Consider the following 17,510-nt stretch of genomic DNA (forward strand, 5'->3'; position numbering starts at 1 on the left):
GTTCTCACTGGCTGCCACAATGGGATGTGAAAGACCAGAGAATTCAGGCCATTAACTTTCAGCGGCACCGGGAAATCCCAGCTGCTAGAAGAGACTTTGGCCAACGTTTCAAAAAACTGTCTCAAGTTTGATCAAAGAAATTTTCTGCCTTTGGGACTGATGCTGTCCATTTCTCCCAGATGATGTGAAAATTCGACACGCTCTCATTATAACCAGTCCACCTTTGCAACAAACCTTCTCTCGAAAATGTTTTGCTGCATGGATCCCAAGTGGACCTTCATCTTGCATGAAACAAAACAGGATTGAGAGAGACTATTCGACTGTGATTCTTTTTCTCTTGCTTAGTTCCTAGCAGCATAGCTCTACTCCTGACTGATTAACATTCAAGGAGACAAGAATAGTGGAGATAGAGAATCTAGTGCGACAATAATCTTTCCCCCAGCGCCATCAAATGGAGAACACTGTCATCGACTTCAGAAAGAATAAAGGAGAATATGCCCCTGTCTAAAAACTTGAAGCTCTCGAATTTCTGTTGATGTAAAATATGTTGCTGAATGGAGGAGGAAGGAGAAAGGGTCGAGATCTTGAAGTTTTTAAGTGCCCAGATCACCAACAACCTGTTCTGGCCTCCCCATGCCAACACTATAGTTAAGAAAGCCCACCAACGCCTCTACTTTCTCAGAAGACTAAGGAAATTTGGCATGCCAGCTGTGACTGTCACCAACTTTTACAAATGCACCATAGAAAGCATTCTTTCTGGTAGTATCACATTTGGTATGGCTCCTGCTCTGCCCAAGACTGCAAGAAACTACGAAAGTTTGTGAATGTAGCCCAGTCCATCACCCAAACCAGCCTCCCATCTATTGACTCTGTCTACACTTCCCTCAGGAAAGCAGTCAACATAATCAAGAACCCCACACACCCTGGACATGCTCTCTTCCACCTTCTTCCATCAGGAAAAAACATACAAGAGCCTGAGGTCACGTATCAACCGATTCAAGAACAGCTTCTTCCCTGCCACTGCCAGACTTTTGAATGGACCTACCTCACACTAAGTTGATATTTCGCTACACCCTGGTTGTGACTGTAACACCACATTCTGTACTCTCTCCACTTCTCTGTGAATGATAAGCTTTGTCTGTATAGCGCACAAGAAACAATACTTTTCACAGTATACTAATACACGTGACAATAACAAATCAAATCAAAAATCAAGTCAAATCAAATCAAAAATCAAACTCAGACCTAGGGCTTCAGGAAACCCAACAACCAGAGCTCTTCTAGTCCTGATCCTGTCTGCTTCGCCACGCTATTTTCAAATGCGGATTTCCTGATTGGGCTGGAGCTGAGATTGGCATTGCGAGGAAGCAGGAATTGACTCAGAAGTGGAATCCTCAAAGGTAAACAAGAACTGTGACTGCAATTGCCATTGCCTTGCAGAATAAAGGAGGCAGGAGAACAGAGGGCTAGCAGCCTCCTGGTGTAGAGAGGTCAGTGAAAGGGTAGTAAAGAAATGCTCCCCCCAGCAACATGTTTTACTTCAGCAGAAACGTAATTACATGGCTGTAATCTGCAACATATTGTTTGCCTTTTACTGATCTGTGATTTGAAAACTATCCTCTAGCCCTTCCCAGCCTGTGAACAGGAGCAGCATGGCAGCACAATGATATTCCCGTCACCCAGAAGGTCCTATTCACTTAAAAGAACAAAGAGCAGGAGTAGGCCGTTCAGTCCTTCCAGCCTGCTGCACCACTTTATAAGGATCAGGGCTGATTGGATATTACCTTCAAATCAGCACTCTCCTGACTCCAGATAATCCTATCGCCCCCTTGCTTACCAAGAATCTATCACCGTTGCCTTACAAAGACCACCACCTTCTCAGAAAGAGTATTCCAAAGACTCGCCACCCTCTTGAAAGAAAAATGCTCATCATCTACCCCCATCTCTCCCCACATCTTCATCTGTCAGAGTTTACCTTCTCTGCCATTCTCTGTGTGGGATGCCATTAGCACCTCTTAGCTTTTCCATTTGTTTTTGTGGCTATGACTCATCTGTCATACAAAGTCCAAAGATGTGCGGGTTAGGTGGATTGGCCATACTAAATTGACCCTAGTGTCAGGGGCATTGGCAGGGTAAATGTATGGGGTTATGGGAATAGGGCCTGGGTGGGATTGTGGTCAGCACAGACTCGATGAACCGAATGGCCTCCTGTACTGTAGGGATTCTATGATTTCCTCACCCTGCAGTATAAATACCTTCCACTTTCTACGCCTTTTAGCTTTGACAAAGGGTCACCTGGACTCGAAACGTCAGCTCTTTTCTCTCCTTACAGATGCTGCCAGACCTGCCGAGATTTTCCAGCATTTTCTCTTTTGGTTTCACATTCCAGCATCTGCAGTATTTTGCTTTTATCTCATCATCTCCATTTTAATTGAGCCATGATGCAGAGCTGCCAGTGCTGGACTGGGGTGGGCACAGTAAAAAGTCTCACAACACTAGGTTTAAGTCCAACAGGTTTATTTGGAATCACAAGCTTTCAGAGTGCTGTCCCTTCATCAGGTGAGTGAACAAATCCTTATTGTTAAATGTGCGACTTCTTATTTTTAAACAGTGACCCCTAGTTTTAGATTCTCCAAGGAGGAAACATTCTCTCTACCCTGACAATACCCTTACAATCAAGTCGCCTCTTAGTCTTCTGAACTATAACCCAGCCTGTCTAACATTTTCTCATAAGACAATTCACCCATTCCAGGTATTAGTCTGATAAATCTTCTCTGTATTGCTTCCAACACATCAACATCTTCTCTTAAATTACAGATCATTTTTGAAAAACAAAGCCACACTTACTTCCAGAGAAGGTTCTGGGACATCAGCTGCTCCTTGGCCACTTGCCTGACCTTCCATCACTGAGGAGGGGTTGAAGGACAATTCGCCGTGTGAATGGGCCCCAGCACCTGCCTGCTGCATTTGCCGCGGGTGCTGGGAGGGGCTTCGGTGATGCAGCGCCTGCCCCGGTTGGGTGCCAAGGTGAGGGGCATGGACACCTTGCTGCAGAGTCGTGTGCGATTGATCCATTGTTCCTGAATGAGGGATCTAAGGATAGAAACACAGTGCAGTCAAACAATGGAACAACCACAAGCTGGTGAACCTTTCCTGGACGAAATATATATTACAGTCATTGGCATACTGCATAATTCCACGCCCCCCCACCCCGGCATTATATACCCCATAGACTATAGCACTCATTACACTGTCATTTGTGGATCATTACCCTCCAGAATCATACGCAGTTTATATGCTGCAAACGTTAGATGTGAAATTGGGGTGAAAGTATAGGTTCATTAATATATCACAGCAAATGAGAGACATACACATCATGAATGAAGCTCAATCCATCACGCAAACCACTGACTCCATCTACATTTCCCGCTGCCTCAGGAAAAGCAGTCAGCATAATCAAGGACCCCATGCACGCCGGACATTCTCTCTTCTTCCATCAGGAAAAAGATGCAAAAGTCTGAGCTCACGCACCAACCAATTCACAAACAGCTTCTTCTCTGCTGCCATCAGCCTTTTGAGTGGACTGAGCTTATATCAAGATGATCATTCTCTAGCTATGACTGTAATACTGTATTCTGCATCCTCTCCTTTCCTTCTCCTCTGTGTACTCTATGAGTGGTATGTTTTGTCTGTATAGCGTGCAAGAAACAATACTTTTCACTGTATCCCAATACATGTGATGATTATAAATCAAACAAAACTTTTCTCTGTATTCCAATATATGTGACAATAATAAATCAAACAATACTTTTCTCTGTATCCCAATACATGTGACAATAATAATAAATCAAATGCCCCCAGCTCACCTCAGTCTTCTTTCTCCAGTGATATTTTGTTAAGATATCAGAGGTCAATTCCCCAGACAAGGAGAGATTACCATAAGGAGCGCTGGTCAAGAAGTTATGGACCAGCAGCCTGTGAATGTCCACTATTGAATATGAGGAACTGCAGGCTCACAATATTACAACCGATATTGCTACTTGCCTTTTTGGGGTCACGATGTCTGTTTTATAATAGGACATGGGAGGTCAGGTTTCAGTTAATCTTCCATATTGTGAATTTGCAAAAAATTCACTGTTCTTTGATTATATAAGGTGTTCCATTTTGGTAAGATGAACCAGGGCAGGACTTACACAGTTAATGATAGGGCCCTAGGGAGTGTTGTTGAACAGAGAGACCTGGGGGTGCAGGTACATAGTTCCTTGAAAGAGGCATCACAGGTAGACAGGGTGGTGAAGGAGGAGTTTGGCACACGTCTTCATCGGTCATTGAGTACAGGGATGTTATGTTATTGTAGAATCCTATAGTTCAGGAGGCTGCCATTTGGCCCACTGAGTCTGCGCCAACCACAATCCCACCCACGTGATATCCCCATAACCCCATGCCCCCTGACACTAGCATGGCCAATCCACCTCATTCACACATCTCTGGACTGTGGGAGGAAACCGATCTCCTGGAGAAACCCACAGAGAGTTGGGGAGAACGTGCAAACGCCATGCAGACAGTGATCCAAGCCGGGAATTGAACCCGGGTCCCTAGCACTGTGAGCCAGCAGTGCTAACCACTGCCAGCGTGCCACCCCACAACGCACAAGACATTGGTAAAGCCACATTTGGAGTACTGCGTGTAGTTCTGGTCACCCTGCTATAGAAAAGATGTTATTAAACTGGAAAGGGTGCAAAGGAGATCTACAAGAATGTTACCGGGACTGGAAGGTTTGATTATTGGATAAGCTGGGACATTTCCCCTGGAGCACAGGAGGATGAGTGGTGACTTTATAGAGGTTTATAAAATTATAAGGGGCATGGATAAGGTGAATAGCGGAGGTCTTTTCCCCAGGGAGTCCGAAACTAGAGGGCATAGGTTAAAGGTGAGAGGGCAAAGAGGACCTGAGGGGCAACTTTTGTTGCCAGGGGAGGTGGTAGAGCCGGATACAATGACAACATTTAAAAGACATTTGGACAGGTACATGGATGGGAAAGGTTTAGAGGGATAGGGGCCCAAACGCAGGCAAATGGGACTCGTTCAGTTTAGGAAGCCTGGTCAGCACAGACAAGTTGGGCCGAAGGGCCTGTTTTGTGCTGGATATTGCTATGCTTCTAAAAATGTTTGGCCACCATTCCTGTTAAGAGTTGCTGATTTAGGGGGAATGAATTGTACAGTGAATTTGACAGATGTCTTTCACGCTGGAATCAAACAACCATAAATGGAAGAATAAAACTCTCCTCTGACTGGTGTAGGGAGCCCTTGGAACCTCCCCTCTCCCCCTAAACAAATCTAGTAACTGATTTTTTATCAATTTGACTAACCTATTCCGATATAAAGCGCTGATGTTAATACCAGAAGATATCTCAATCCTCTTGTGATGCTTTTCTTAGATCTTAAGGTTGGATCTTAGAAAGCAAGAGGCAGCTCTACTCTTTTGTGGACAGGCATGGTGGCATAATGGTTAGCACTGCTGCCTCACAGTGCCAGGGACCCTGGTTCAATTCCCGACTTGGGTCACTGTGCGGAGTCTGCATATTCTCCTCCGAAGCTGCATGGGTTTCGTCCAGGCACTTCAGTTTCCTCCCACAGTCTGAAAGCTGTCCGTAGATGTGCAGGTTAGGTGGATTGGTTATGCTAAATTGCCCCTTATTGGGTCAGCTAGGGTAAATGCATGGGGTTATGTGGATCAGGCACGGATGGGATTGTGGTCAGTGCAAACTCGATGGACTGAATGGCCTCCTCCTGCACTGTAGGGATTCTATGATTCTAACCAATTCTGTACCTAACCTCAAAATGCTGTCTGAAATGGAAGAGATTTCCTCCATTAGCACCAAGTTCCCTCCTGCGCATAGGATTTACAATTTAAAAAAAGCTCGTTGGCAACACCCTTTGCTAATTTTGGAGATGAAATCCAAGATCAGATGGCAGTGGGAAGTAGAAAACAGCTGGGGAATTTCAAACCCAGACTGCAGATCTCTGCCAAGACCATAAATCAAATCTTCAGCAGCTTGGGTTTCACTTCTTGACTGCAGGCAACTTTCTAACTCCATGGTATCACAGGCTTGAGAACTGACTGGAGAAAGAGGGAGTAAGAATGAATTTAGAAGAGTCACTGGTTTGGGGATGTTATTGCATTTATTCTGCACTAACAAACTCACCGACTCACTGCTTCAAATACAGGAATAAAGGATTGAAATATTTTCTGATAGTAATATCAATACCCGCAACCTCCCCCCCACCCAACCCACAGGTATTGTGCCCACAACCTCCCCCCCACCCAACCCACAGGTATTTTACCCACGGTAAGTAAGGTGCCAGTCAGTCCCTGTCCCCCATGGGCCAATTCAGATGTTGAAGGTTAAGTTTATTTATTAGTGTCACAAGTAGGTTTACTTTAACGCTGCAATGAAGTTACTGTGAAAATCCCATAGTCGCCACATTCCATGGTTTGGGTACACTGAGGGAGAATTTAGCACCTAATCAGCAGGTTTTTTTGGACTGTAGGAGGAAACCGGAGCACCCAGAAGAAATCCATGTAGACATGGGGAGAACATTCCAGACTCTGCTCAGACAGTGACCCGAGCCGGGAATCGAACCTGGGTCCCTGACGCTGTGAAGCAGCTAACCACTGTGTCATCATAGTGGATAATTCATGTGTCTATCGGAGTCCCCTTCCATATTGCTGCTCTCCCTTGCACTGTCCACCTCATAGCCCCCACCCCGCACTCCCCCACCTTTCTCTCCTCCACCAGAGCGTGTCAACCTGACCCTGGCTCCTTCTCTTTCAGGTTCGATTCCCGGCTCGGGTCTCTGTCTGAGCAGAGTCTGAACGTTCTCCCCATGTCTACATGGATTTCTTCTGGGTGCTCCGGTTTCCTCCTACAGTCCAAAAAAACCTGCTGATTAGGTGCTAAATTCTCCCTCAGTGTACCTGAACCATGGAATGTGGCGACTACGGGGTTTTCACAGTAACTTCATTGCAGTGTTAAAGGAAACCTACTTGTGACACTAATAAATAAACTTAACCTTCAACATCTGAATTGGCCCATGGGGGACAGGGACTGACTGGCACCTTACTTACCGTGGGTAAAATACCTGTGGGTTGGGGGTGGGGGGAGGTTGTGGGCACATGATGGACACCGGACCAATATAAAGTATTGATATTACTATCAGAAAAGATTTCAATCCTTTTTCTGATGCTTTTCCTCTAAGATTGGACCTTGGGAAGCAAGAGGCAACTCTGCTGTTTTGTAACCAATTCTGTACCGAACCTCAGAATGCTGGCACCATTGTCAAGACAGCCACCCTGCCTTGAGGGTCTGCATGATGCAACCCAGTCCAGAATCTGCACACAATTTGGACTCTGCATGAAGAGACAGGTTCGCCTTTGACCTACAGTGTTTCCAAGTGGAATAGACTTGTGACTGTTTCTGCTCGTTGACCCTCTGTCAAAATGCCAAATGCAGACTCCTGCTGAATGGGAATGTCAGACGCAGCTGCCTTAGTGTTGCCAGCTCGATTTCCCTCAGAAATTCTTTTCTTTTTCCTTGGGTGTGGGTTCTGTTCGCAAGGCCAGCATTGGTCAGCAATCCTTAAATGCCCTGATCGACCGAGTGATTCTTGTTCTATTCCAAATCACGCAGCAACCATGAACGCAGCTCAGGTGGGCTTGATTTAGATCACAGGCTAATGTTTGACATCCCTTCTCTAAACTGACACAACCATAGAATCCCTACAGTGCAGAATGAGGCCAATCGGCCCATAGAGTCTGCGCTGACAACAATCCCACCCACTCCCGATCCCCATATCCCCATGTATTTACTCTGCTAATCTGCCTGACACTAAGGGGCAATTTAGCCTGGCCAATCCACCTAACCTACACATCTATGGACACTAAGGGACAATTTAGCATGGCCTAACCTCGGGACTTGATAGTTTGAGTTATCATAGAAATCATTATAGAAAACATAGAAACTCTACAGTGCAGAAATAAGCCATTCAGCCCATCAAATCTGCACCTGCCACAATCCCACCCAGGGCCTACCCCCATATCCCTACATATTTACCTGCTAATCCCTTTAACCTATGCATCTCACAATGCTAAGGGGCAATTTTTACCATGGCCAATCAACCTAACCTGCACATCTTTGGACTGTGGGAGGAAACCGGAGCACCCATGCAGACACGAGGAGAATGTGCAAACTCCAGACAGCCAGTGACCCAAGCTGGGAATTGAACAGAGGTCCCTGGAGCTGTGAAGCAGCAATGCTAACCATGGAGAGGCTAGATAGACTGGAACTTTTTTTTCCTGGGCGAAGGAGGCTTACGGGTGATCTTATAGCAGGCTATAAAATAATGATGGGCATAGATCAGCTGGATAGTCAACGTGTTTTTCCCAAAGATAGGGGAGTCTAAAACTAGAGGGAGTAGGTTTAAGGTGAGAGGGGAGAGATACAAAAGGGTCCAGAGGGGCAATTTTTTCACACACAGGGTGGTGAGTGTCTGGCCAGAGGTAGGATTTGAGGCGGGTACAATTTTGCCTTTTAAAAAGTGTTTAGACAGTTACATGGGTAAGATGGGTACAGAGGGATATGGGCCAAATGCGGGCAATTGGGACTAGCTTAGGGAATTTAAAAAAAACTGACATAGACAAGTTGGGCTGAAGGGCCTGTTTCCATGCTGTAAACATCTATGACTCTTTGAACATGCTCATCTTTGGCGTGTGGGAGGAAACCAGAGCACCCGGAGGAAATTCCCGCAGACACGGGGGGGGGGGGGGGAAGAATGTGCAGAATTCGCACAGACAGCGACCTGACCCGGGAATCGAACCGGGGTCCCTGGCGCTGTGAGGCAACAGTGCTCACCACTGTGCCACATGCGCATTTTGACATTTTGACTCCCTTTTCCTAAACAACACCACGGATTCCAGTAGAGCCTGGTTGCAGGATTCTGAGCTGCTGGTACCTTGAATCAGCTACTTTACACCGTGAACAGCTCAAGTTGCTCAAATGTGAATGCACACGAGGTCCTGGACTTCAACAAACCTACAGGACAGATAGAACTCACCCATTGACATATGTTTCCACCCGCATGCTGCTGGGAGTTTGTACATCAGTGTGTTTATATTGTCAGCACTCCCCTGCAGGTATATATATCAACTTGTTTATAGTATAAGCCACCTCCTAAAAGGAGATGTAAACTTAACAGGCTATTAGATATTGTCTGCTTTCTGATGCATTAACAAAATGATTTAAAGAAATAGTCCCATGTCGACATGAACAAGAGTTCCAAATTGAGAATAGTGCAGTTAATTGCAAATGCCATATGAAACTCATGTCAGTTTTAGCACGTATGCCATGTGGAGACGCTAGTGTTGGACTGGGGTGGGCACAATAAGTCTCACAAGTCTCAGCTTTGACAAAGGGTCACCTGGATTCAAAAAGTCAGCTCTTTTCTCTCCTTACAGCTGTTAGCATTCATGTCGAGAGAACTAGATTACAAGAGCAGGGATGTACTTCTGAGGCTGCGCAAGGCTCTGGTCATACCCCATTTGGAGTACTGTGAACAGTTTTGGGCCCCGTACGTAAGTAAGGATGTGCTGGCCTTGGAAAGGGTCCAGAGGAGGTTCACAAGAATGATCCCTGGAATGAAGAGCTTGGTGGACATGCCAAATCTACTTAGTCTTCTGAGAAAGCAGATGCGTTGGTGGGCTTTCTTAACTATAGCGTTGGCATAGAGTGACCAGGACAGTTTGTTGTTGATTTGGACACTAAAAACCTGAAGCTCTCGACTCGTTCTACTTTGTCCCTGGTGATGTAGACAGGGGCACGCCCTCCACTACACTTCTTGAAGTTTTGTTGACAATAAGGGAGAGATTATTATTGTCACACTTCCCTTAAACTTTCCCCCCTCTCACCTTGAACCTGTGCCTCCTTGTAACTGATACTTCCACCTGGAGAAAAAGCCTCTGACTATCCACCCTGTCTGTGATCTCATAATTTTGTAGACCTCTATCAGGGCTCCCCTCAGTCTCTGTCTTTCCAGTGAAAACAATCGCGTTTATTCAACTTCTCCTCATAGCCAACACCCTTGAGACCAGGCAACATCCTGGTGAACCTTCTTTGCATCTTTCCAAAGCTTCCCCACATCCTCCGGTAGTGTGGCAACCAGAACTGCACGCAATATTCCAAATGCGGTCTCACCAGAGGTCGTATATAGCTACGTGAGGACACAGCAACTGATGCAGGAAACATCCCAAAGCCTTACCTGATCTGGCATGGAGTGCCCGAGGGGCTTGTCAGGAGTCATGTTGGGGATGTCTGGTGGGTAGGACATTGGCGGTCCATGCATGAACTCATTAATGGATGCGTTGGTCGGATTGCCATGCGGGACATCAGGGAAGTTCCCCTGTCCAGGATAAATGGAGTCTGTTGGAAATAAAATGTACCGCTGTCAGTGGGTTTTAGTGCATCTCACACTGATGTGGGGACAGATAATACACACATACTTTACCAAGTACATCTTAATTCTGTCCCTATGATGGAGCTGTATCAACCAATGTTTTATTAAGTGTTAAATGATTCAAGATACCATCTCCAAACACTGCATAAATCGATGTAGAGCTGAAACGGATCCAGGTCAAAATGGGGTCACTGCCATTCAATTGTTTCAACGTAATTGATTTTACTTTCCAGTCAACTGCAAAATATTGGCCAAGGCTTTAAAATTTGAAACCAAAGTGCCAGCGAGACTGGGGGTGAGTGTGACGCTACTTTAAGAAATATATTTTAATCATGTTTCTCTGCAGCTCTTTTAAGATGGCCTTTTGTGCTTATTGTCCATCTGTCTGAGTCAATGTCCTTTCATTGCTGTTTAAATGATTTAATGGAGTTTTTGCTTATTTTTAATCTGGGCCTAATGCATCTTCTTGGAGTTTATGACCTTTTTGGAATTGTTTGGGGGGGAATGATTGACAGGTCGGGTGGGGCAATTTGTTTCCCTTACCAGAGTTCTTATGTTCAGTTTTGGTTGCTGGCTGGTTAGATGATGTTTGGACTCCAGGCTGGATACAGTGTGTTTGTCTCTCTCTCTCTCTCTCTCCCCCCCCCCCCCCGGTATTTGTAATCCTGTTGGCAAGTTGGAAGCTGTTCTTTTTGCTTTTCTGGATGACACAGAGGTTAGCACTGCTGCTTCATAATGTCAGTGTTCTGGGTTCGATTCCTAGCTTGGGTCAATATCTATGCGGAGTCTGCACGCTCTCCCCATGTCTGCATGGGTTTCCTCCCACAATCCGAAAGAGATGCTAAATTCTCTCAGTGTACCTGAACAGGCGCTGGAGTGTGACGACTAGGGGATTTTCATTGCAGTGTTAATATGAGCGTGTTTGTGACACTAGTAAAATAAACTTTAAAAAATGGAGTGAAAATTTAGCTGGTGGTTTGCTAGCTAGAGTCAAGCAGGAGATCTACCTCAATGGTTAGCACTGCTGCCTCACAGCACTAGGGACCCGGTTACAATTCCAGCCTCAGGTGACAGCCTGTGCTGAGTCTGCACATTCTCCCTGTGTCTGCATGGGTTTTCTCTGGGTGCACTGGTTTCCTCTCACACTCTGAAGATGTACAGGTTAGGTAGATTGGCCATGCTAAATTGCCCCTCAGTGTAATTGACCTTAGTGTCTAAAGATATGAAGATTAGGGGACTGGCCATGCTAAATTGCCCCTTAGTGCTACCGTGCCGACCTTTCTCATTGAAAGAAGACAACAAGCGGTGCGATACAAGCCCAGTTGACGCTGCCGCCAGTTTCACCTTCTATATTTGTATCCCTGACACTTTTCACACTCAACATTTCACATCCTGTGAGATACCGACACTGAATTCCTGGAAATAATCTCACATGTAACCATGAATCCTTGATTTTCAATTCACAGTTTTGGCTTAACTGTTCACCTGAGATATTGGACACTATCACAAAGAGACAGGTTTTTTATGTGGAACCTGATATCCTCCATCCAGCGTTTTTTTCTATGTGAGGCATTCTCCTGGGGTGCCCAGAGGAGAGGCAGTCAGGCCTGTGAGCAATAGGTAAAGATGTTGTTAACACATATATTTGTAGAGCATAGAGAAATAGCTTGAAGTTAAATAGATTGGATATAGTTAGGCATATTGATAACCCACTTTATGGAAACAACTGTGAGTTTAGTCACAAACATAGGACATAGGGTTCGATGCTGCTAACACAGCAATAATTAGGGATAATAAAAAGACTGCCTGTAATGTAGAGATAACATCAGAGATGTGATGTGCAGTGAAGCATACACCACATCCTGCAGGAATGTAAGAGGCCCACGTTATAAAAAGCAAATGGTCTGCAAGATGTGTTGTTTCTACAACTAAGCATAAAAGGGGAAAAGGTCACTGAGATGGTTGGGACAGCAGTGATTAAGTTGGCAAAGGATTGATTACTGCCAATCTGAACTGGACATGTAACAGTATTGGATAAGATGGATGAGTTTGCTAATGCACTCTTGTGATAACAGGAGACATTGTTAGATGGGATAGGAACTTAGGGCACCTCGAGCCAATAGGAGAATGTCAACACATAGATGGGACAGGGACCACCAATTAGGAGAGAACATCACATTGCAAAGCCATCACAATGCTTGTAAAAAAGGTATAAAATGTGCTGTAAATCTATGTGAGGTGTGCCTATTTCGCTAGACACCCGGTCTTGCAAGAACGTCAAATAAAATCTTGCTCCTTCAGAACTTGACTTGACTAAATTGTTTAACTGTGAGCTGTGTTTCTCACAATTGGGGGCTCGTCCGGGATTTGACATCCCTGGTAGGGAGGTTGCCGGTGGCAACTGGGAAGACGCGTCCCGTTCCAAATTGAACGGTCCCAGGTGCTCATCGGTGGGCTTCTCTGCCACTGACTGTTAAGAATCCTAGGAAAGTTGTTCTGAACGAGTAAGTGGGATACGATAGGCACCGTCGTGTGGTCGGGCAACGCTGTGCACGGACCAAGGTAAGAAAAGTGACTTTTAAGTATTGCCTTGGCGACCGGGTCGTGGTCGGTAAACCATGGAAAAATGGGGGTAGTTGGAAGAAGTCCCCCGGGAAAGGTGTCAGGATTGGGGCCCCAGGTAACATCCCTCCAGAAAGTCCGTTGGGAAGGATGTTGGAAGGTTTGAGCACTAGTAGCTGTACTAGGGATAAAAACAAGACGACAATGAGAGGATATTGTTGTCTTGTTTGGGTGAAAGAAGCAATCCGGAGTCCGTCTGTCTTCTGGCCAAAGTACGGATCGGAGGAGGATTGGGTTTGTCATATTCTTAATGAATATGTGAGACAGAAGCAGCCGGTGTCCCAGAAAGGAATTGACTATGCAAGTTGCTGGATAATGTTAATTTCGGGGCTGCGGGGGAGGTTATGTGATGAGGAAGCAGAAAGAGTAGAGAGAAGTATGTCAGTGGAACTGGGAACCCTGACATAGGCTTTTACTGAGGTGCGGGGTGAACGCTAATAGCAGTTATGTATTTGGAATTGTGCATGACTATATGACTGTTTGAGAGAGAAGGGGATTTGTCACGGCATGGGGCACCCAAATCAAACAGGTCAAATTTATTAGAGGCCAGTGAGCTCCCACCAGTAAAGGGTTAAAAAAAGAGACAAGCAGGCTGACTCTGTATGGTACAGAGAGAGAGAGAGAGAGTGTAACTGTGTAATTGAGACCCTCATGTGATGTAATAGGTATAGCCAATCAAAGTGAATTGCTTTAAGTTTAATAAATTAGGTAGGGATCAGACAGAGATTTGAATTCTGCCAAGTGGGAAAGGTGGCATTACATTGCATCTTAAAGTTGTGAGGAGAGTTAACCATTTAGGCAAACAGTAGATTTGATTTTGTACTTGCCTGTGTTGGTTACAAAGGCAGAGCTGTAGAAATAATTAAACATGTAGATTGCACATTAGAATGCTTTCAGTATTTCTTCGTGCATCTGTGTTCCAAGTGATGTTTTGTTTTATTGTACCAGAATTGTAAGAAGGTGCAAGGGTCTTGATTTAGTGAGGATATTTAAAGGTGATAAAAATAAATCTTATTTTGGATTTTCTGAATCAGGCTTTTGTTAAATAAACTGCTGTACTTTGACTCACAATTGGATTCAGAGGTATCTTTACCTACAAGAATTGGTGCTGAAACCTGGGATCTGTTTACGGGTCCGGTTGAATGGCCACAACCGGAGCTCCGGAATAGATTACCGAATTTAAGGGAGTGAATCAAAGTACAGTAGGTGCTCATCTGTGATGAAAGAGTGTGAGTGTGTGAGAGGTCTGAGCTGAGCACGTGCAGATAAGGAGGTGTCTGTCTTTACACCCAGCCTTAGACCAGTTGTTAAGAGGGGTAGCCCCCTATGCGAAGCTCAGAAGTTTGAAGTGAGTGTAAAGGCTAGAAAAGGATGCCTGGGATGTGATGTTCAGATGAGAGTAAGAAAGAATCTGTCTGAGAGATTGCCGGAGTAGAAGGGAAAGCCGGCTTAATAGTGTGAGCTTAAGGGTGTAAGCCCACGAGTGTAAGCGGTGGTACGGAGGGGACTGATCACCCCTGATAGGTATCACCGGACTGTGATAAGAGCGACCTAGGGGTGGGATCCATTTCACCCACTAGATCAACAATGGAAATGATTGGGAAAAAAAAAGGACGGAACTAAGATAATTGGAATTCTCTTAGTTTGAATTAATTAAACAGGTTTAAACTGGATTAATTGAACACATCTCAGTCTTGGGTAAAAAAATTGGGCTGATGACAAGGAGAGAATTGAAACGTCAGAATCACAGATTAGAGAGTTAGAAAAGAGAAACCAAACAAAGAAAATAGCAGTATTGTTAATACATCAGTTAGCTGGACTAATTGAACAAGTAGTCACTTCCACTAAGAAGTGGAGTGGGGATAAAAAAAAATTCAGAAAATAGAAGGGTGGAGTGAGAAGCCACTTGATGAATTGTTAAGAGAAGCACAGAAGGTATTTGTGAAGAGAGATAATGAGACAGAGAAACAGAATGCAAAGATAATGGTAGCGACCGTAGATGAGATTGTGAGAAAGAGGGTAAATCCCCTAACTGAGGAAAGGACACGAGGGTATCAGTATGTTGAACGGAAGGTGCGCGGAAGTAGAAAAGGTGGGGCACTAAAAGGTGGGGTAACACAAAAAACCCAAAAGGGGTGTTATCACTGTGGAATGGTTGGACATTTTAGAAGACAGTGCCCTGCATTACAAAGAGAAGAGAGGGTAGTGCCTCTCATGAGTATGGATGAAGATTAGGGAGGTCAGGGGTTCCTACCCCCGGGAATCCACCGGGAACCCTTGATAAATCTGCAGGTGGGTCCCCAACAAGAAGATGCGGTGTTTCTGGTGGATACGGGGGCCACTAGATCCTCTCTGAATTTTATACCGAGAGGAATAAAGTTAATCGATAAAAAATTAACGGTATCAGGAGTGAAAGGGGAAGGTTTTACAGTCCCCATGTTTGAACCAATTATGCTTAAATATCAGACTGAGAGGATGGAGGGTCAACTCTTATACATACCAGCAGTTGGCAGTAATTTATTAGGCAGAGACTTAATAATTAAATTGAGTTTGGCAATTGGAGTAGAAAAGAACCAATTAACAGTAACCATTGGCAGTATTAACAGACGAACAGGAACAGCAAATAGACCCGATAGTCTGGGCAGGGGAGGGAAACCGAGGGGGATTAGACGTTCCTCCTCTGCAAATAAATTTAAAAAAGGAGAGACGGTGTGTGTTAAGCAATACCCTATACCTTTGCAAGGAAAAAAAAGGATTACAGCCAGTAATTGAAGGATTGGTTAGAGATGGACTGTTAGAACCCTGCATGTCCCCTTATAATACCCCTATATTGCCTGTAAAGAAGCCTGATGGAACGTACCGCCTGGTACAAGACCTAAGGGCCCTGAATCAGATAGTGCAGACACGACACCCCGTTGTCCCTAATCCTTATACTTTATTAAGCAAGATTCCTCCTGATCATGGATGGTTCAGTGTAGTAGACCTAAAAGATGCATTTTGGATATGCCCACTGGTGGAAGAAAGTCGAGACTTATTTGCTTTTGAGTGGGAAAATCCTATCACAGGACGTAAACAACAGTTCAGGTGGACAGTGCTCCCACAGGGGTTCACAGAGTCCCCAAATCTTTTCGGTCAAGTCTTAAAGCAGGTGTTAGAAAGATTTAAAAAGCCTGATGAAATCACGTTACTACAATATGTAGATGACCTACTAGTAACAGGAGGAGAAAATGTCTAAAAGGTAATAGAAGCTACAAATAGCTTATTGAATTTTCTGGGACAACAGGGATTTAGGGTACGCACAGAAAACTAAACAACTATATTTGAAACTGTTAGAAGAAGAACCTAATGTTTTAGAGTGGACAGAGGATCTAAGCTGATAATAGAAACGAAACTCCCTTGGACTAAGTGCTTACCAATAGCACTTTTGCATATTTGTACACCTCCTCGAAAGGATTTGGGTTTATCCCCCTATGAAATGCTATTTGGACTGTCTTATATGGGAGCAGTCGGGGAGTTACCGGTTCCTGAAATGAATGATCAATTTGTAAAGAAATATATACTGGGCCTGTCCTCCTCGATATCTTCCCTTAGGAAACAAGGATTATTGTCGCAGACTCCAGCCCTCGACTTCACGGTACATACAATTCGACCGGGAGATTGGGTCCTGGTAAAGTCATGGAAAGAAACTAAGCTGCAACTGGAATGGGAGGAACCATATCAAGCACTCCTAACAACTGAGACAGCAATCAGGACTGCTGAAAAGGGGTGGACACATCATACTAGAATCAAAAGGACTGGTAAAACCTCCAGATAATTCCGACACGTGGAAGGTCGAACCAACTGAAGAACCTTTAAAGCTGAAATTTAAAAGACTCTAAATAATCAATTTCTAGTAGCGGCGTGAGCGCGGGAAAGAAACTGTTTTGAATAAGTTCTCTCCTAAAAGGTAACGAGAAAGGGATAGAATGGAAGGGGTAACCTGGATAATGCTTTCCTTCCTCTTGTCTCAGAAAGTACTTACAAGTATGGGATATAATTCAGATAAATTAGAAAAGGAAAGGAAAAATACTATAAGCTCAATTACGATTCTGGATCTCCCTACAACACAGGTGGTAGAGACTGACCTATGTTTTTTGGTAGTATGTGGAGATCTGATGAGCCAGCGAAAATATTCGGTGGAATTCTTACAATTTTATGCTGATGGAAAGTATCCTTGGGGTAGACTTCCTTCCATAATATCCCTTCATCAGAAATATATGCAGTCCAGGTCAGAATGCTTAGATAAGAAATGCAATCCTATATATATATATATATATATATATATATAAAACAATAAAAGGGACCAAATGGACCGGAAAAAAAAAAGTAAACGGTCCAGT

The 17,510-nt window shown here is 44.5% G+C and overlaps 1 protein-coding gene across 3 annotated transcripts in view; it reads right to left on the reverse strand.

Annotated features, from left to right (window-relative positions):
• The window catches only part of LOC145361288 (zinc finger MIZ domain-containing protein 1-like), a 133,582-nt gene that overhangs the window by 9,617 nt on the left and 106,455 nt on the right, over positions 1–17,510 (reverse strand). For all 3 annotated transcript variants that reach the window (XM_080216933.1, XM_080216932.1, XM_080216934.1), the window contains 2 exons: positions 10,315–10,475; positions 2,848–3,093 (listed from right to left, as the gene is read on the reverse strand). In XM_080216933.1, coding sequence (XP_080073059.1) covers positions 2,848–3,093; positions 10,315–10,475 — 407 coding nt within the window. The remainder of the gene's footprint in view (positions 1–2,847; positions 3,094–10,314; positions 10,476–17,510) is intronic.

This window comes from Carcharhinus amblyrhynchos, chromosome 34 (genome assembly GCF_965287045.1).
Source record: "Carcharhinus amblyrhynchos chromosome 34, sCarAmb.v2.hapA, whole genome shotgun sequence".
NCBI lineage: Eukaryota > Metazoa > Chordata > Chondrichthyes > Carcharhiniformes > Carcharhinidae > Carcharhinus > Carcharhinus amblyrhynchos.